The sequence below is a fragment of the Bactrocera oleae genome, chromosome 2, assembly GCF_042242935.1.
Source record: "Bactrocera oleae isolate idBacOlea1 chromosome 2, idBacOlea1, whole genome shotgun sequence".
NCBI lineage: Eukaryota > Metazoa > Arthropoda > Insecta > Diptera > Tephritidae > Bactrocera > Bactrocera oleae.
In genome coordinates this window covers 14,308,173-14,329,720 of record NC_091536.1, presented here as the reverse complement: position 1 = coordinate 14,329,720, position 21,548 = coordinate 14,308,173, and the positions used below count along the sequence as shown (strand labels likewise).

The 21,548-nt window shown below is 35.6% G+C and overlaps 1 protein-coding gene and 1 long non-coding RNA gene across 3 annotated transcripts in view; one reads left to right on the top strand and one right to left on the bottom strand.

Annotated features, from left to right (window-relative positions):
- 5-HT2A (5-hydroxytryptamine receptor 2A) overlaps positions 1-21,548 on the bottom strand; it is a 72,578-nt gene that overhangs the window by 24,168 nt on the left and 26,862 nt on the right. For both annotated transcript variants that reach the window (XM_036378107.2, XM_070109529.1), the window contains one exon: positions 10,697-12,291. In XM_036378107.2, coding sequence (XP_036234000.2) covers positions 10,697-12,170 — 1,474 coding nt within the window. In that variant the 5' untranslated portion in view covers positions 12,171-12,291. The remainder of the gene's footprint in view (positions 1-10,696; positions 12,292-21,548) is intronic.
- LOC138857683 (uncharacterized) lies at positions 15,404-16,370 on the top strand. The gene is made up of 3 exons (XR_011396884.1): positions 15,404-15,542; positions 15,625-15,836; positions 15,915-16,370. It is a non-coding gene; the product is annotated as an uncharacterized lncRNA (long non-coding RNA).

The window sequence follows — 21,548 nt, the reverse complement described above, 5'->3', positions numbered from 1 at the left end:
GGAAATAGAGGAGCATGGTTGGAATTTTTAGAGATTAAAAAGGGTTAAGCTCGATTTCCGTAAAAACTACGAGTCCTGCCGCATATGTTATATGTAAAGTCGTAGATAATGAAAAGATTTACAACTTTTGTACTAAAACCATTTTCACAAAACCTTAATAAGTATGTAAAAAATTCAAATATTCAAGTTTTTGCATATTTTGTTTTTATCTTATACAAAAAAAACTTTCACGGTAGGTATATTCACAATAACGTTACATTAAGTACCAAAAAGGTCACGTCACAGTGAATCATAATGGCGGGCTTGTAACACCCAATAGTAAACATCGGAGATCTTATAAATTATATATATATATACAATACATGAGTCGATTTAGTCATGTTAGTTTGTACATACCCGAATTAGTCCTTCAGTTTTTGAGATATCGGTCTGAAGTTTTGCACTCGTCCTTTTCTCACTAAGAAGTTGCTCATTTGTCGGAACACCCCATATCGATATAGTTTATAGCTGTCATATAAACTAACCGATTGAACTCAATTCCTTGTATGAAAAACTGTTTTATTTGTCAAGGTATCTTCACGAAATTTGGCGGAGATTATTGCTCAAAGGTGCACTTCAAACCGTTTAGATCGGACAACTATAGCATATAGCTGCCATACAAACTGATCGATCCAAACCATAATAAAAGTATTTGTATACCCTTTTATGTTACAAAAAATGCGGCTGTAAAGGGTAAAGCTTCGCGAGAGGCAAAGTTAAGGTTTTTTCTTGATTTGTTTTTTAATTTTTATGTTTTTGTTTGTTCAAATCATTATAAAATTTAATTAAATAAATAAAAAATACCGGATTATGAATTTGAATTATATAGCAGAAGCTTGGCTTAATGGGCTAAAAAAAATGTTTGTTTTTCTTAATTATTTTCTATGGAAATTATATTGTCTTAACCAAAAGAAATATATGTTCATATAAAAGTAGACTTGAGGTTAATTGAATGACTAATTACAAGGGCCGGCTTTGATTAGCAACACATTTTCTTTCATTGTTTCCGATTAAGTGAGCAAGATTAATGAAATTTCGCAAGAAATATTAATGGAAACTCTTGAGCTATGAGCTGAAATAAAACTAAGGCTTACATTTTTATATATTGAAGTATAATGGCATTGGACTTTAGGAATGTCGCATACAAAGATAATTTTGGCTGCGTACATATATATATTTATATATACTTACACACACCATGTACTATATAAGTAGCACAATTAGCACTTAAGTGTCTCTCGGAAATTTTATTAAATGACAACTGGGCAGTGAAGGTATATGTTGGTCAGTCAGTATGTAATTACTGAGTCGTCGGAGTGCATGAATTATATACTTAACGAAAGGTGATGTGATGTTTTATATTTCGTTTACTTATGTTGGGTGTCTGTAAATTGGAATCGAAAATCCTAGTAATCCTTTAGAAAATATATTATAATATAGCTATAGATTCTACCGAAGATTTGAGTTCAATAAAATATTTATTAATTCTTTGGTATTTATTAAAAGTTTGGTAACCTCGGTCATCTCGTGATCAATATTCAATTTGGTTATAGGGCACCCAGCAACAATTTGGAGCTCTACTACGGCTATTGAGGAATTCCTTGTGAGGTAAGCCTGGAAATCGTCATTATGCACGCGGAGAATGGTTAACGGTATTATGAATTTAGTGCTCTGCTTAGTGGCTGTCATTATTGCTTAGCTGGTCCGCTCTTTCTGTTTGTAGCCGTACGATTTAGGTATTCCGACAAGTGAGGACTTCTTAAAGTATTAAGTTACTCCGAACGACTCATATACTTTAGAAGGAACGGTTAAACGCCCTATAAAATATATTTATATGTATATAACTAATCAACATGACGAGCTGAGTTGCTTTAGCCATGCCCATCTATCTGTCAGCTTGTCTGTATATAAACGAACTAGTTCCTCACGTTTTGAGATATCGATCTGATATTTTGCACTCTTCTTTTTCTCCCCAAGAAAATGTTCATTTAGCGGAATCGCAGATATCGGATTACTATAGAACCTAGCTGTCATACAACCTAAACGATCAAGGTCTGGTATGGAAAACTGTTTAATTTGATAAGATATGTTGTCAAAACTTAACATAGACTATTACCAAAGGCAATCTTCGAATAAAGTTTCTATATCGGACCTCTATAGCAAACTGAACGATCGAAATCAGGTTCTTGTATACAAGAATCTTTTGTATTTCTGCTTTTGGCATTGCGACTTTAAATCAAAATACTCTTTCTCAAATACGAGGTTATAGCTCTAAAATCGATTGTTGTCCACTTTTTGAATTCCAAAAATAAATCGTAATATGTACCACCCTGTATGTGCAAGTGCGAAAAGCTTGTATATATGTACATATGTTCAAGCATTACCAAGTGCGCTCTAAGAGCATGTGAGTAATTATGTCTGTAAGTGCAATAAAGTGGTCCTCTGAAAGCAATTATTGCAGCTCCGAGCTTCTGGCTCTTGGCGATTACTTATTTTGTAGCCAATTGGGATACGGTAATTATATGCTTGTAAAAATAAAAGAGTATGCACAATGTTGCCAGAGTTTTGCAGCAAAATTTTACAAGAAATGAGACAAAATACTGTGCATTATTATTTACAGCTAACAAATGCTTTCACTCACTTGCTCGATTTATTAAAGGAGTTGCTTACTAAGCATAAAAATGTGCTCTTCGAGCTCAAAAGTTGAATGGGAGTTTAATATAACACTATTTCCCAAATTTCTCAAAGACTGATCAATTTTGGTGATTTCTTTCGTTAACGATTTCTCGAAAGCAAATCGACTCAGTTTGCGGCAACGATGTGTTTTTTACAAGGTTTAGAACTGATTAGTTTTTGGTATCGATCAGTCAAGTCGTTTCGAAGTAATTTGAAAAAAAAACGATTTTTTCGAAATTTTTCGTTTTCGATATCTCGCAAGTAAATCAACCGATTGCGACCCGGTTTGCGGCAAACGATGTGTTTCTTCAAGGTTTAGAACTGATTAGATTTTGGTGTCGATCGGTCGTTTGGAAGAAATTCGAAAAAAAACGATTTTTCAAAATTTTTATTTTTGAGATTTCTTGAAATCTACTGGTCCAATTTGGTCCAATTGGGTCCAAACTAACACGAAATTCAAGTGCAATGAAACCCTTTGGAATGCCGTTCAAATCGGTTGAGCCGTTTAAAAGTTATAAGAGGTATACATACATCCACACACACACCCATACATCCACACATACATACAGACATACGGACATCATCGTAGAAATGTTCGGGGAAGCTTCCTCGACCCTCAGAACGTCGAGATCTATTGAGAACTCGATTTTTGCAAAATGGGGTGAAACCAATAACTTTCCGATTTTTAGAAAATTTTCAATTTTCTTAGCGGGAAGTTAAAAAAAGAGATTTAAATGTGCACAAATATTCTAAGGTTGCATCAATGAAATATGGTAAAAGATTTATCTATTTATTTTGAGCTTTAACATTAATATTAAAATGAAAACTATATTATAAGTATACACTCCAAAAGCTGAAATCTTCTCCCGCAGCACCTAATATTCAATTAACTTATTAATATTACATTTGAACCCTAAGCAAAAGATTGAATGCTTAAAATCAAATTTACTTTTATCGCTTCGAAATAGCTGCCATTCCATTTTGCCATAATTCATTTCAAACTTTTCTTTTGGCTTGAAAATGCTTATAAATGCGCTTTTCCACATAAAATAAAAACCACATAGCATAACATATACTTTAGTTATGCATAAGTAGATACTTATGCAGTGGGTGTGGGTACGTTTTATAGAAATTTCCGTAGCCGCAAATCGATTAGCTGACCATACGTATATACTTGCTGTGTGTACCGTTAGCGTTGATGAATGTTTGCTATTCATTAGTGAGCTCAAATGAGTTTTGGTTGTTGCTATCACTTTTTCTGCTGACCGCTAACCTACTGGGCTGGGCACTTATGTTGAGCGAACATAAGTTTCTGCTACAGATTTAGTAATAAATAGATGAATTAGTTGGCATCCTTCAAAGTTTGGTTGACCAATGCCTTCGATTTCGTGTGTCCTATTTTCCGGTTTATAGTGATTTATTTTTATTGCTTTCGTTCTTACTACTTTTCTGATGTCTAGCATTTTCCGTTTTTTACTTTGCCAAACTGTTTTTGTGATTGATATCCAATTCGTGATGGTCTGTTAAATTTTATATTCATGTGTCTCATTTTCTTGTGTGTTGAATCGATAAAATTATTGAATGTGTATGTGTTGCATTCGGAGAAGGAGAATATTTGTATATAAATGATTCTCTAGTATGGTGATTTCTTTTTAGTGGAAGCTATACATTTGCCAGTAAGTCATAAATAAAAAAATATATGTTTAAAATTAAATAATAAGTATTAATTTTAAATATATGTGGTATATATCAAGGCTTTTGAGCATATGTCAAATGAAAACGGTAATAGTTTACGGAGTATTTGAATCGGTCATATATTTGCATATTTTAATTTTGTACAGGGTATAGTAAGTTTGGCACACAGTTTGTAATACCCAGAAGAATTAACATACTTATAAGCTGTGTCGATTAGGCTAAGTTCGTCTGATCGTAATAACTGACCAATCAAAATCAAGTTCTTGTATGAAAAATTTTTTATTTGTGAAGCTTATTATAGCTTCGATCCAGAAATGTTCATGCGATTTGAGCACAACGATACACCGTGAAAAATTAAGTGAAGAAATTGTTAATCGGATCCAGTAAAGCATACAAGAAATCGTTACTACTTATGTAAAGGGTGTTATGGAATTTGCACGCATGCATGATTATTCATCAGGATTATGACAGTTTCGATGAGCAAGTCGATCATTATATAATTTTGTTCTTACCTTGCCCCATTTATTGTATTTTGTTGGACTTCAATGGAGCCTTAACTAAGTCGCATAAGTCAGATGCCTAAACAAAAGTCGCTTTAATTTAGCTGTGAACTAATGCTCTACCTTTTATAAAAGGCTACTCACATAACCCTGAGCGACGGTGCTAGCAAATTCTCTAGGTTAGATCACTTTGTGCATGAATCGACCAAGTTCATAATTGGGCTGTGCAAAAATTGTATGTTTATACCTTGCACAGCCCACACACGAGGTTTTTTATATTTCGAAATTAGAGAACAAAAACAAATAATAATCAACGAAAATGGGTTTATTACTTTTTGAAATATTCTCTACAAGTATTAAGATTTATACACTTTTGCATGCGTTTGAACCAATTGGGAAAACACTTTTGTCACTCTAATTGAGGTATCTCCAAAGCATGCGTTCTGAACGCCCAAAGAATGTTTCTGTTGTCGAAAAGCGTTGACCTATTAGTTTCTATTTATTTTATGTACGTGAATAAAATGAAGTCATTCGGTGCCAAGACAGGACTATACGCTGGATGGCTCATCAAATCAATGTTTTGAGTGCTCGAAAATGCAGTTGTTTCAGTCGATGTGTGAGAGCTCGCATTGTCGGGGTGAAGAGTGATCCATCTTCGGCGGTGGTTTTGCTGATTTCTTGAAAGACAACTGTCAAAAACTGGTTTTGTACCACTCAGAATTTACTGTTCTGTGTTATGTGACAAAAACAGGTAATTATTTGCTTGGAAGTGCTTCGGGCGTGAACAACTTTTTTTGGATTCTGCTCATCTTGCTCTAGTTTTTTTCACATTTGTCTCGACCAATCAACACGAGCCTTGTTTTCAGTTGCAATATCAGTTGGCGCACAGTGTCAATAGTTTTCGGAACAACAACGTTTTTTGGACGGCCTAATAATATCAAACATTACGATAAAGTTGTGAGTTGTCAGATTGCAACATCAGGGTTGTCAAATACCGAAATACAATATCCAATCTACGTAGTTTGCCACGAAGTTTGTAACACTCAGGAGGAAACGTCGATTAGCGTGACGAGCTTATTTAATTTAGCCATAGCCGTCTATCTGTGTATACGCTATCTAGTAACTAAGTTTTTGAGATATCACTCTGAAATTTTGAATAAGTCCTTTTCTCTCCGAGAAGCTGCTCATCTGTCGGACCACACCAGCTGCCATAATAACTGAACGATCGAAATCAAATTCTTGTATGGAAACTTGTTTATTTGTAAAGGGTATTCTAGTTTCGGTGCAGTTTTCATTAAAAAAATATTTCGAAATACATTCAATTAATTGTGAAATTTTTTTTTAAATGTATTTTATCAGCGCTCATGAGAACATCACCAGTGGCAGTACATTTATTTTGAATTTTGCTTTTCAATTTGTATTTGTCTTTATGGCACACGTCTTCATGCAAAGAAAAATATTTATTTGCTATTGCAATTGTTCGATGGTTTCCTGTGGCGAATCGAATTGTAATTGAATTTTTATTGTCGAATTTGATTTGGATTACATTTTATATGATTTTATTTCGATGGACCAGATATGCTAGCCAACACAGCATACTGCAGGCATTTGTTTTGCAAATCAAGTTTAGTTCTTAGAATTCAATTTGGCAAAATTTCTTATATATTATATGTACGAGTACTATATAAATAAAGATAGAAGCAAATAACTACCAGCAAATAACTACCAACAATATCATCGGATGCGCTTACACGACCAAAGCATGTGCTCCTCTCTGTGCAAATTGCATGCAAACAAACACTGGAAGGCAGCAAATGTGCGAAACGGGTACAGAGTACGCAACCAAGTCTACAGTCCAGACTATATTTTATTTCCGGTCGATGTGTTCACTATACTTTTATAACCGCTTCAACATGATTGCATATACGAACACGTCTGTTCTTACACTTGTGTGAAAAATATAAAAATTCTAGTGAATGATTGCTTTTGTGTAATACGGTTCTAAAATATATTGGTTATTACAAGCGTCTACATTTTGTACGCACACAATTGTAAGCAAACAACAACCGAATAGCGCAAATTTTGACTATTTTATTTGGCCAACCGCCAATAAAATGGCATATATTGTACCATATGTTTACTCTTCTAGAATTGCGATAATATTACTGCACTGGGCTGCTGAGGTAACAGTACTGTGTGTTTGCAAAAATCATCTTTAGAATAAACACAGTACAAATAATTATATGAATATCATTTTTCAATGCCAATAGCGATTGAGTAAGTGGTTATATAAATTTTTCATTGATACGCTACAGCGCGTTTTCATTCGATTTTCACATAAACGAGGCTTGTTTGATAAGCCAGTGACTTTTGATAAAGTGTAGTGTTTTAGCAATATTTTGCTATGATATAACCAGTTAATAGGAGCTTCTCAGATCCTCAAACGGAAAATATTTACTATATTTATCTCAAAAACAGCTACTGCGTAAATTGCTGTTTGTCATACTGTTGAAGGTACTTCAATCCTTTCTTTCGTATATAAATGTGGCGTTTACCACTGACAGACATTCGCGATGACGGACGTTATATGCGTCCCTTATACCTACATACTTGTGCTTGCATATCCTTCAACAGGTTCTTTAACATACCTACGTGTCACTTCGCTATCTCTCTTATTCAGAATTGGTGGGTTTTCGTTAGGATGGTGTTGCCATTACAACCAAGCAGAGCCATGCTTCTAAAGGTAGTTATACGAGCATACCATTTTCATGATGTAAAGTAATTTGTATGAAGAGTTACGGGTTGGATTATGTATGGGAGTTGCCGTAGGCGTCGTTGTTACTGCTTTGAGGCAGAGTAGGAATATTTGTGAGATATGTTAAAACTGATAAAGCTTACCAGTGTTTAGTTAGCTTAGACCATTTTGGGTTCCGATGTTTCACCGCTAAAAACTCAGTAGTTGACATTCTAACATTTTTATCTTGATTGCAGTGGCTTGGACGAATAGAGATAAGTGATGGATCATATTAAGTCTGCATAGACCTAGCTTTAAGTTGAGCTCCTTTAAGTTTGTGAAATTATGGAGGAATATTACGTAAGTTTCTGAAATATTAGTAGAAGGAAGAAGTGGCGGGGAATGTTAGAGATTTTGATGATTGAGCTAAAAAAATAAATTTTGGGTATTTGCCTTGATTGAAATGAGGTTTTACCAGAACTCAAGCGATGACAAGGGTAGTATAGTTCATGTTAAGAAATTCGTCTACAGATATAATTTCTGCCACGTCGGTATAGCTAATAAATTTTCGTCAGTTGATTTGAATGATTTTGTACATTTTGTCTTCTCTTGTACTGCTGTGTTGGTTAGATGTACTCTCCACATACTTTTACGACACTCAGAAATGTTTGACAGCTTGATTACAATTTCTGAGGTACCAACGTTATTTGGTTTCGTTCGCGTTTTCAATGAATGCAAAGTTCCGAGGTGTATTGATGTTCCAGCTGTTTGTTCGCGAATACAAAAAATCTATAATTAAAGAACGCAAGGGTTTCTTTTGATATAGTCCTTGGCTGAAAAAGGGCTTACCGGCTTTTTAAAGGAAGCAAAGTTTCGAGGCATATTTATGTTCCAGCTTTTTGTCTACTAATTAAAAAACTGAAGTTAATTGAAGATCGGTCATGTTTCTTTTGATCACACTTGCATTTGGGCAGTAATGCTTCAGAGCATAACCTAAGTCGAATTATAGGACTGCGAACAGTTTGAATGAAGCGAAAGGTTGAGTGAAGGTTCCTTTCAACTACTTAAATATATTTGTAATTATCAATATACAATATGGAGCCCAAACAGCCTGCTTGTGTAAAGTCTATGGCGCCGTCAAAAATCTTGACTTAATCTATAAATTTATTTCTATATTTCTTATCACATCTCTCTCACCTGCAAACCTTAATATTTAGAATAGAAAGTAATCTTCGACTACAAAATAATGCTAAGTTATTTTTTTTTTGCAATGAAAATTCAAGAAAAACATTTTTTAGGTTGGCCAGCCAGTTTGTCTGCCAATGCATTAAGGATACCGCGAGTGTTTTTTTTTTTGTAATATATTTGTCGTTGTTTCTTATGTCCTTACGGTGTGTGTATATGTCTTTCCAAATAAAATTAAGGTTAAATTGCTTTTAAATATATGTAAACTTTGACCCAATCAATTCAATGCAAAATCACATTGCTTGTTGTGCTTTAGATAAACTTTTACTGGGAAAACTTGAGTAAGCAAAACACTTTATTGCCCAGATATACAAACTTGCAGGAGGGCAAAAAAAAAAAAAAACGTGCGCCTCATTAGCTACTTTGCTGTGTTGCCCCTAAACATTTCTTATTTTCCTACATTCATTGTCTTGTTTTGCTTTTAAGCCTATTGATTATAGTAAAATAAATAAAAGATAAACTGTTCGTTAAAGATTTGTATGAACAAAAGGTATTATTAGCCAAAGTACGAAACCAGCGGTTGCCAGGGAAAGCAGCATAAATAGATTTTAAGTAATTTTGGTTTTTGGTTCTTAAAATACGCGTATATGCTATAATAGTTCGATCTGATCCAATTCCTTCGGAGGTTGTAGATATGCCTTGGATAATAATCTGTACCAAATTTCGAGAAGAGGCCTTGACAAATAAATGACTATTCCGTACAAGGATTTGAGGTTGAGGTGTCAGTTTGATTAGCAGCTATATACTAAAGGGATCCGATCTGAACTATTTCTTCGGAGATTATAGCAATGCTTTTAATAATAATTTATGCTGAATTTCGTGAATATATGCTATAGTTGTCTGATTTCGGGAGTTCCGACAAATGAGCAGCTTCTTGTTGAGAAAAGAACGTGGGCAAAATTTCATACCGATATCTTAAAAACTGAGGGACTAGTACGGGTGTATATAGACAGACAGATGGAGATACTGACGGGCATGGCTAAATCGACTCAGCTCATCACGCTGATCATTTATATATGAACTTTATAGGGCCTCCGACGTGGGCTGTTACAAACATCGTGGTAAACTTAAGGTACCCTGTTCAAGGTAAAGCCAAGTAGATGTATCGAATGTTTTAACTGACTTAGAAAGAATAGGACAGTTTGTGCTAAATCCGTCATGTTAGAAAAAGCGTGCTAGGCAATTTTAGTAATTGTGGTTATTGTGCTTTCCTGTCATGGAATATTGATCCCATTGTCGGACAATTCAGTCTACATGACGAAACGCTGGATAACAGATTAGGATTGAATGCGACTGGTAACAGCAGAAATGCGCATTATTGAAAAACTTTCGGTAACTATGGTCTAGTTTCGAAACCTGGTTAATTTCTGTAAAGATTAGAGCTTTTAACCGATGTCTAGAGCATAATTAAACTTTGGTGTCAGCCGAATGACACTGCGGAAGACTAAGGACGGCTGAGTTGCAAGGAGTTGATAAAGATAATATGGTTGAAGAAATTGAAGTACCGACGAAAAAGGCTTACTAATCTTTCACATAAGAACCTATAGAATAAATTTTTAGAAGAAGTGACTGTTAGAAAAGTCTGTTATCAAATTGATTATAAGCAAAACTCTTGGAAAATTTTATAGAAAAACGGATCCGTTACATATTTGTAGAAAATGACGAGTTCGTATTGCTGCTTTGTGATTAGGAACGTCTGACTTCAGGTAGTACTGGCATCGATTTTATATTATATAACTCAGGCAGTTTTTGAAATATCTTGCAACGCAGCAAACATATATTAAAATGTTATGCTAAAAGCACTTACCCAAAAACGCCGGTATCGCACCCAGCGGCATCACAAACAGACTGACTAGCAAATCGGCTATCGCCAGCGAGAAGAGGAAGTAGTTGGTGACGTTTTGTAATTTTTTATCGCGTGCCACAGCCAAACAGACTAGAATATTGCCAAGACCACCGGCAAATATGAAGAATATGACACAAAGAAATATCCACTCGTAATCATGTTGCCGCGCTAACTTATTGCCCAACGAATAGTCGTTGCTGAGATTACGTGGACCCCACAGCGATGCTAGTGAATTGCTGCCATTGTCGATGCTGCTGCTGCTGATAACACTATCCGACGCAGACTCGTTGTCATTGCTGAGCTCATCAAAGACATTCCATGACCAGAGCGCATCATCATAAGCGCCCGCCAGCCAACTATAGTTAGCTTGCACAGCTGTTGAATTCACCAACTCTGCGCCGAGTTGTGGCAACAAATCGCTGGTATTCCATCTACTGTGGCTGCTGTTAAGAAAATGCTGCCAAGCGTTACTCAGCCGATTTCGACCGATTTCAACGCTGTCGTTTAAGCTATCAGTCAAATTGTGTTGCAACAAATCATCTAATGTAGCGGTGGTTGACGTTGCTTGGTTGGCGAGTGACGGCGTGAGCCGTGTTGTTAGGTCTTCGTATTGTATGCGCAGGTAACAAATGAAATCATCTACTATAGAAGCATTACTGCCGCTATTTGCAACAAAATTTGCATTATCTGTGGTTGGCGCCATGGCGACATCTGTGTGCGCTAATCGTATATCATTATCCAGTATGCCATTCGCCGCCACAGACGACTCATCACAGTATAGCAACTGCTTTTGTACTACTTTGCATTGTGCATTTGCTGTGTCACTAATATTAATACTATCAACTAAATGACTAATATGATCACCCTGTAATGGTTGTTGCTTCGCTAGTGCCAAATTAAAATTGACCACTGGTTGCCGCAACTGTTGCACTATCACTTCAGTATTCATTACGCAATTGACATCGTCCATGCCGACATCAGCAGCCTCTGGCTCCTCGACCATTGTCGCCGCAAATCCTTCACCAAGGTTGTTCTCCACCACCTCCGTTGCCGCTGTCGCAGAGTATCTCGTGATTGGTTGACATTTGTAGCGCGCTCTCTGTAATGTCGCATCGAATTGTTCAAGTACACAGCGGTATGGCTGGGTAAGCGTTGATGCCGCTGCTGTTGTTGGCTCTGTATTGTTAGCTTCATTTGCGGTCGCATCTGTTGCATATGTTGTATACACATTCGGTGTTGTTCTAGCGCTGCCATCGCCCACGTTGCTATCGTTGAGATTTGCTTGTGGCCGACACCAGATGTCAGCTTCCCAGAGTTGCGTCCGTGGCGCATTTGCAAGTCGACAGCTATATGTTTGTGTGATAGTCGTATTTGTTGTTGTAGTTGTTTGTAAGGTTCTTCGTCGTCCGTAACCAAAAATTTGTTGCACATCCATTTCATTCTAAAGCAGTGCGAGTGCGTTATATGACTTCAGCCTTCACTGTTCCAGTACCTCGGCGTGGTGCGTGTTTGTGGAAGTGTTCATTGCACAGAAATAAGAGTCTTATTTTTTGAATCTGCAAAATATAAGAAAAGAATTAAAGAAATATTTAAATATATTAGCTTGACCCGCTGCTTTGCTCGCAATGAGTCGCTTACATAAATATCAAAGATCCTTAACCAAATAATTTAACATATAAAGGGTGTTTTTTCAGACTTGTGGTTTTCAATGAGACACTAATTTTTCGAATTTGTTCTATTTGACATCTATTATTTATACTCAGTTTAGTTTGTCATTTCATAATAAACTGACTAACTGCGAAACAACGTTTGCAAATTGTGCAAATTTATTACCAAAATAATGGTTCGGTTCTAGTGGCGCATCTCGCGCTGCGTCCAATATTCGGTCGACCTAATCGCCCAACAGAGTCGGTAATTCGAGTAGATGATGCGCATCCTCAAATACACCATACAGTGCGCAACGAAGACATTATTCCTTCTGTGGACCAGAGTATCGAATAGGACCTGAATGAGTTTATCCAAAATTGTGCGCAATAAATGGAGCTGTTCCCATCCACTTTATGAATGATTTTGTCGAAGGATCTTGCTTTGCGCTCTTACGAAATTTAACTCGTGCAAGAATTGAAGCGGAACGACCATCAAGCGCGTCATATTTACTTTCGGTGAATGGGTCAAAAACGTAATGGCCACCGATATCGATTTTCATATGAAAATTTTGTACGGCGATGAAACTTATTTTTAACTTTGTGTGCGTTAATAAACAAAATTGTCGCCCTTGGAGTGATGATTATGCACAAGCCACTTTTTGGTGTGCTCTATGAGTAGAGGGAATCATTCGTCCATATTTCTTCTAATATAACGACGACATTATGTTACAGTCAATGGGGGAGGCTATAGAGCCATGATTAATTACTTTTTTGTGCCTGTATAAGAGTATTAGAGGTTATGTGGATGACCTTTGGTTCTAACAAGACGGCGTTACGTGCCATACAGCCAACTTAGCAATCAATTTATTGAAGGAAACTATTAGTGAGCGCATTTTCTCTCATAAAGGAATATATTTTGCAATATCTTCATTTTGGTATTCGGGTTCATTCTTCAAAGTTCATGCTGTGGTAATTTAGAATTCCTACAATACCTTCTGATCTTCTTAAAAATTTACAATTTTAATTATGCATTATATTTGAAATGTAGTAGCTAAGACCACAGAAACTCAAACTTAAGATAATATTGGTATTATTATAATGATAAGCCACAAAAAGACATTTTCTCTCGCAAATATATTTTCTCTCTCGTATACGCCCACTAAAGTGCTCATGCCCGAAGACTTATGAAAACAATATATGCATATGTAGTTGTGGGCGCATGTAATGATTGCATTAATGCAATAAGAAATTCATATTCATATCTTCTTTAATGTCCTCTTATTCCAGCGTTCACATTGCCATATCGCGTGTTATTAAATAAATGCATGTGTGCGTAAATATTATATTACAGGCACTCCAATATTGGTACATATATAATATTGTATGTGTAATCATTATCAAGAATCCATTTTACTTGTGCTCTTGCAATAGTTGGAAAATAATTGTGTTGTAAATAAATGTGAGTAAATGAAAACTGCAATAATTTTATGTTCGGCAGGATGCAATTTCTATGTATATTAATATGCTAAAAGCACAAACATGGTTATTGTTGTGCGTAATAGAAAAACCCTATCAGATCTTTTCTGAATTAAATATTTAATACTCGGGATTACTGTGTAATAAATATTTAGTAAATGCATTATGGCAAATTGTTGTTTGAGTATTGTAGCGTTGCATTAGATAATAATCTGTACCAAATTTCGTGAGAATACCTTGACAAATAAAATAGTTTTCCGTACAAGGACTTGAGTTTGACTGGTCAGTTGCATGGCAGCTATACGCTATAATGGTCTGATAACGACGTTTCCGACAAATGAGCAGTTCCTTGTTGAGAAAAGGACGTGGTCAAAATTTCAGACTGATATTTCAAATACTGTAGGACTAGTTCGCATATATACAGAACAGATCACGCTGATCACTTATATATACATTGAATAGTATGACTAATGTCCGACGATTGTCATCCTCTTTAGAACAACAGAATTATTTCCGTGGGCACTCATACATTATATGTAAGGTTAGGTTATACGAGTATACGAGTATTCCCGTACCCGTAGACGTAAGTACAGTTCGCTGAGAAGCTGCATGACAGCAAGAAATCCCTTTGATCCCACACACCCAGTCCTATTTTCGCGTTGTTTTTTTTATCAAAATTTTCTGATATACTTATAGCAAGCAAAGGCAAGTATTCGATAAGATATTTTCTTGTCAATTATTTTTCTATCTCCAGCTACAAAAACAAGTCGAATAGTCATCAGGCGAATTCCATTAACTTCGTTATTCCAATACCTTTGAACGCCGATCACACTCGTTTGTCGATCTCTGTTCAAATGTCAATTTACTAAATTCGTATTCGTATGAAGATCTTTGTGCTAAATTACCTTCGAGTATAAAGTATGCAATATTAGCAGCAGCTTTAAGGTAGAAAAATAAAATATTTTTTTATATTTTTACATTAGTGTATGTATATAAATCTCGCAAAAGCACATGTTCATATGTAAACTTTAATATATAAAGAATATTTTATACAAACTTATGCACATATAAAGCAGACTTAATTGGTATTTTGTGTGCTTAGCTGACCATATACGGAGCGTTTTGTAGTAAAGGAAGTTTGCACTCGTACATACTACATACTTGCAACGAGGGCGGCAGACGTTGCTGCCACTGGCACCTAAAACAATAGACTTAACATCAGCAACATGAGCAGCACTTCAAACACGATTCTCAACAGCCACTTCTAATTGTGATGCCAATCAAATTTGATATTTTTTCTACAAAAATATTTTTATTTTTTGGTGCATAACTAAAGCTATGAGAGTACATATGTAAACATAAATATATATGTTTTCTACAAAGAAACAATTTGCTTTGTCCACAACTTCCAAATGAAATTTTATATTTAATAAGAAATATGAGACATTGACGAATATAAATACACACACTTAAGCACATAAAAATGTAGGATCTTATTATATATAAGTATGTTGTCTGAACTGGAATTATTTTCAGTTGCTATGGATTAACGGTATGATTCGAACTCTGCGCTAAGCAGAGCAACCATTCGTAGGTTGTCTGCTAAATTTCGTACAGGAAAAATGAGCATCGAAGCGAGTACTCGGTGATCGAAAAGACGCTGACTGAAACCATCAAGATAATCCGTATGTTTATATTGTGTCGAGATAGCTGATACTCTAAAGACATCAAACAAATGTAGATTTTTCTGATTTTTTCTGTTCTTAGATATCAAGAAAATTACTGTTGGAAAGAAACCGTCGAAGTGGAGGCCTATTTTGGAATACGACAAGATCAAATGTACTACGAACAATGGTGGGAAGATTGCTATAATCGGTTGTAAAGATCTTGCATGATCAAATTTCCGAAGTTTCAGAAGAAGAAGATGATTTTCTTTAAAACGTTACAAACTTATCGAGTTGAATTCGTAGCACAAGAGAGTATGCGGATATTTCATTAAATATCTTCAATGATATCAATGTTTTTTCAATGTTCAATGTTTTTTTTTAATATTTTAGATCAGTTTTACTATTGTGAATGGTTCAAAGGACAAATTAAATTAGAAATTTATTTTTATACCATTTCAAACTTACGACTTAAAATCAAATATAGTAATTTATAGAAAACAAAATTAAAGGGCTACTCAAACGGTTTTTGACACGGAAAAAATAATTTCTCCATCAAAAAAGAGTCATAGCACAATTGTACATGCGTCAGAGGGCAAGATGGCGCAGTGTTGCATCACAAGTGCTGCCTGTTTGTTTGTACAACTCGTATAGTTAGTTCGATTGGCTACTCTGCAACGCTTGGCGAATCGAATACCGCTAATGATATATTGAAAGAAAAATACAACTATACAATTTATGATAACAATAAAAACACACGATGAGAACGAACAAATGACTAAGCCGAGTGAGTTGCAGCGGAAGTATTTATCTCTTATTGTGAAATTTTAAAAAATGTGTTTTTTGTTTTCACTAACTATGTAGTTTCGATAGCGTATTTTTCTTTCTTTGCTTAATATTATGAGCACATCAGATACATATTTGTTCAGACTGCTAAGCAACAGGTAATATTATTATACGCAGCTACAAACGTACTCACACATATTTGTACATATAAATATGTATGTACGTTAGCGCTTACAATTTATATATATTTATATACAATACATACATATGTACATTTGCGGTTAGCAATGCTTGAAAGACAAAGCCCTTCCATCGGCATTGGAGCGATTAAATAATGTTATAACTTATTGTGGTTAAATCTGGATTTCGTTTTGCGTCTCTATATTTGCACCGTCTAAGCTGCTCAAATCAGCAGCCCAGTGAAATCGTGGCATGTCAACAGTTGTGTAACGGCTTGTAGTTGTGCACATTTGCGGCTTTGTTGTCTACAAATTTGGCTGCTCTATCGGTTCAGCTTGTACCTTTTGTACACATTGGTTTATAATAATGGAAATTTAATATTCCATGCAGTTGCGTATCCCACCAAAGTAGTTACATGTGTATTAAGAGATGTTATTTCATATGCATTATAGCTTTCTGGTGTCAGCTGTTTGTTTTCATTTAGTTCATATTGTATAACCGCAAAATGGTGCTACTGAATTTTATTTTAATTTTTATTTATACGTATTGTTATGGAAACATACATGTGTAACGTATTACTTTACCATTATTCCGCGAGCGTTACTAAGCAATTTTTTTTTACTTTTAATGAAGTTTCTTTTTATATTTTCTACTTTTTCGCTACCAGATTTTCACAGCAGTTGACTGGGTAGTAATCACTCACTGAGGTGATGGTGATAAAGTTTCATCACTATCAGCACTTTTCATTCATTTTGTCTTCTTGTTATATTTACCTAGAGATGTCGAGATTACATTTACTTAGTTACTTGAATTTACCAATATTTTAATTTTTTCAAGAACTAATGTAAAGTTAATTTGACTCAACGACCTATTGTTTGATTATTATGAGTATTTTGTTCAAGGATAAATTACCGATAAAAAGACTTTGCTCATTGAAAAATTTGCCTCAGTTTGTACAATATTGACGCAAATGATCTATGTTTCTGGATATTTACTGCAATGCTTCTAATAGTCAAATAATTACTTCAGACTTCTACGTGGGAACACGCGCATACTTTTTACTCACAAGGTCTTGAAAAGACGGCAGGATGGTTGTTGATCTAATAACATATCACAATTTACTGGCATCACATACAAGCCGGATGAGCATTAGTAACGACGAAACACGTAGAAAGTGCAAGGAAGTAGGCATGAGAGAGACGCTAGAGCACCTCCTATGCTTCTGTTCCCTGATTCAGAACTCGTCTCAGATATTTAGGAGCTTCGCAGTTCAAGGGCGTAAATGATGTATCAAAATTAGATTTCGAGCCGCTCTTAAAGTTCACAAAAAGCGTTGTCATTCTGCATGCTGAATAAATCAATTCGAATTAAACTGCACCTTAATCTGGGTATATTAATAGCAATTAAGTCTATGTATGGCGTATTAGCCGGCCAGTGTAACCTAACCTAACCTACTTCAGAACGTAAAATATTATTTTGTCTTCTATAAAATTTCTAGATCTGAACTTAGCTTGTGGTCAGATTATAGATGGAGTTATGCAATTATATCACGAATATAAAATTGTGAATCGATAATGATTGATTAACATAATTGTCAGGAAGCTTCAATGAAATAACTTTATGGAAAATTCTATCTTCTCAGATACACAATCGACGCCATGAATATACTGAAATTATGCCATGAACACGAGTTATTATACTGTGATTTCTATATTATGCCTACAGATATTATATTTTTTATCGCATATTTAAAAAAACAAGAACCCACTTATTGGCGCAGTTGTATTGAAAAACCATTAATATGAGTTGCTATTTAAAAGCTTCGCGTTTGATATTTAGCATGTAACAAAGAGAGCGCTATTGAGATATGTATGTATATTAACTATTAAATAGCGGTAAACCTACATCTACACACACACGTGTTAGCAGTTCGTAGTTCTGTATATAATTGTTGTTATAACAACACTTCTGCTTTTATTTGAAGTCCATCGATGAGGCTTTTTTGGCAAATACTAACGTTTTAGTTATAAATAACTGTGAATTCAAACGCATAGAAATTGTTTTGAATGCCACATACAATAGGTATGTCCGTTATGTAGTACATATGGTAAATATATACAAAACAATATAACAACTTCAAAGCTGTTGAATGTTGAATTGAATTCTGCCTGGGAGCGATAACTACATAAGTTAAAGCATAAAAAACGCAAATCTGAAATATTATATTAATAGGTTCAAAGTGGGATACTGAAAAAGTTTGAAATTGAATACGCAAATAAATGCTCGTACAGGGTGGTTTTAATAGCGTCGATTGTTTGTTGTATATTTTTAATGTTTTTAATATAATTGTTGACAGAGTTTCTTCCACTTCTTAGCAATGAGTTTAATTTGCAACACCAAAGGGGTCAAGTCAGTAATTCATAACCACAATTCGCCCGTTCTCAAATCATTCTAATCGGCGTAATCGGAACACCAAATACGCGATTGTTATAAATTCCAAAATGAATAATAATGACCAACGAAGTTTTTCAGTGAAAAAATATCAGAACGTATTTACTTAAAGTCCATTTGTTGATCAAATTGTTTATTTTTAAAGCTAATTATCATAAACACCAGTTACGTATTGTGGGGGACTTCGAGCGTTAAATATAAGGTTGTCAAGTATCTCCCTTCCGCTTTTTTGTCTTTTGACAAAGCGCTACAGAGCTCGTATCTGGCAACACTATACATAATTTGAATGGTCTTGACATAACCTACAAAACAACGCTATGCATGATTAGTTTGGATATTGCGTTCAACAGTTATAGACTTGTAAACATGGAGTTTTCCTTCGTTAAAGGCAAATCCGCTAGAGAAACGTTCCGTGAGATTAATGGTGTTTTGGGGGATGGTACTCTATCACTTCGAACCGCGGAGGAATGGTTTCCACGATTCAGGGCCGGTGATAACGACACCATGGATAAGCCAGCCGGCGGAAGACCTGTGGCGACAAATACCGATCAAATCATGGAATACATCGAGTTAGACCGGCATATGGCATCTCGTGACATCGCCCAGGAGATGGGAGTTAGTCATCAAACCGTTTTGAACCTTCTACAGAAGGCTGGATACAAACAAAAGTTTGATGTTTGGGTGCCGCATAATTTGACGCAAAAAAACCTTCTGGACCGAATCAACACCTGCGATATGCTGCTGAAACGGAACGAACTCGTCCCATTCTTGAAGCGGATGGTGACTGGCGACGAAAAATGGATCACATACGACAATATCAAGCGAAAACGGTCTTGGACGAAGGCCGGTGAATCGTCCCAAACAGTGGCCAAGCCAGGATTGACGGCCAGGAAGGTTTTGCTGTGTGTTTGGTGGGATTGGAAGGGAATCATCCACTATGAGCTGCTCCCATGTGGCCAGACGCTTAATTCTACCATCTGCTGCGAACAACTGGACCGCTTGAAGCAGGCGATCGACCAGAAGCATCCAGAATTGGCCAACAGGAAGGGTGTAGTGTTCCACCAGGACAACGCTAGACCAGACACTTCGTTGATGACTCGTCAGAAGCTACGGGAGCTCGGATGGGAGGTTTTATCGCATCCACCATATAGCCCGGACGTAGCGCCAAGTGATTACCACCTGTTCCTGTCCATGGCGAATGCCCTTGGTGGTGTGAAGTTGAACTCAAAAGAGGCTTGTGAAAAGTGGCTGTCCGAATTCTTCGCAAATAAGGAGGGGGGCTTCTACGAGAAAGGTATTATGAAGTTGCCGTCTAGATGGAAACAGATCATCAAAGAAAACGGCGCATATTTTAACTAAATCCGATCACTGTAACACTTTTTATAAAGCATTGAATGAAAAGCAAAAAAGCGGAAGGGATATTTGACAACCTTATATTTGCATATTTGCGTAAACCATCTAAAGTTTATTTCAGATATATTGTATATTAGGATAACGGGATTATGCTTAGGTTAGGTAAGGTTAAAATGTCTATGCCAACGCGGATCTCACTTGGAACACCTAAAGCCGGTTCGTTGTGGTACCTAGAACTTCCAAAAAATTGATCATAAAAACTCTTATAAGCCGACGAAACTCTTTGAGCCGATCAAAAATTTGCAGAGGCGGCTAATATCAGTTTCAGCTATTTCTCCTTGTTCGCCGAAGGTATGACTGCCGAGATAATTCAACCGCTGTTTTTCAAAAGCTAGACAATAGAGGAGAAAGCGCCTGTATGTTTTCACCTCACCTTTTTTTTATACAACTTTGACAGTTCGCGTCTGACTGAATTTGTAGCCTTACAGCATGAATGCCTACCGGGCTTAAGAGAGCTCCTTACAGACTTCTCTCCTAACCTTCCCTCCTAGCTTCGACCAATTCGTGTTTTTTAAATCAACATATTTCTAGCTAAAATCCAGAAAATGTAAAAAAATTTACATTGTCAGAAGGTAAATTTAAATGAAAAAAACAATTTTTTTCACACGCGCCCTCATGTTTCATATCCGTCCTCACGAATCAGTAAAAATCAAAATGAATATAAGCATATACGTTTGCATACGTACTAGTTTTCATAAAAAAAATTGTTTGTGATTTTTTTCTTTGTTTCTGCCACAGTGTTAATCCTGTTTGGTGCGAAAAGTGGCTAATTGCTTTAAAGCAATTATTTTTCAGCCTAGTGTATTGACTTTAGTAATCCCATTTTGAGTTTGCAAATATACAGGGTTAGTTTGATGTTGGAAAAATGTTTTTGTTTTTTTGATATTTTGTCATTTTGCAATTATATTTATTGGTAAATGCAGAGCTAATACTCTATGTATATACTCTCTTCTCGGTCTGTTGGTTTTTCCGAAATTTAGAGATGGTTTTTAGTTAACAAGCTAAATTTTAAAATTTTAATTAAACCTTTTCAACTAGTTCGCTTTCATTTGCATTAATATGTACTTGCACTATAACCGTGCTTAGTCGTGTATAAATCAAGTTCAAGATCAAACTCACATAGGAACTCAGATTAATAGTACGGGGGCGGCCCGGTAAATGGTTAGCTAACAAAAGATAAAAGAAAATTTTGATAAA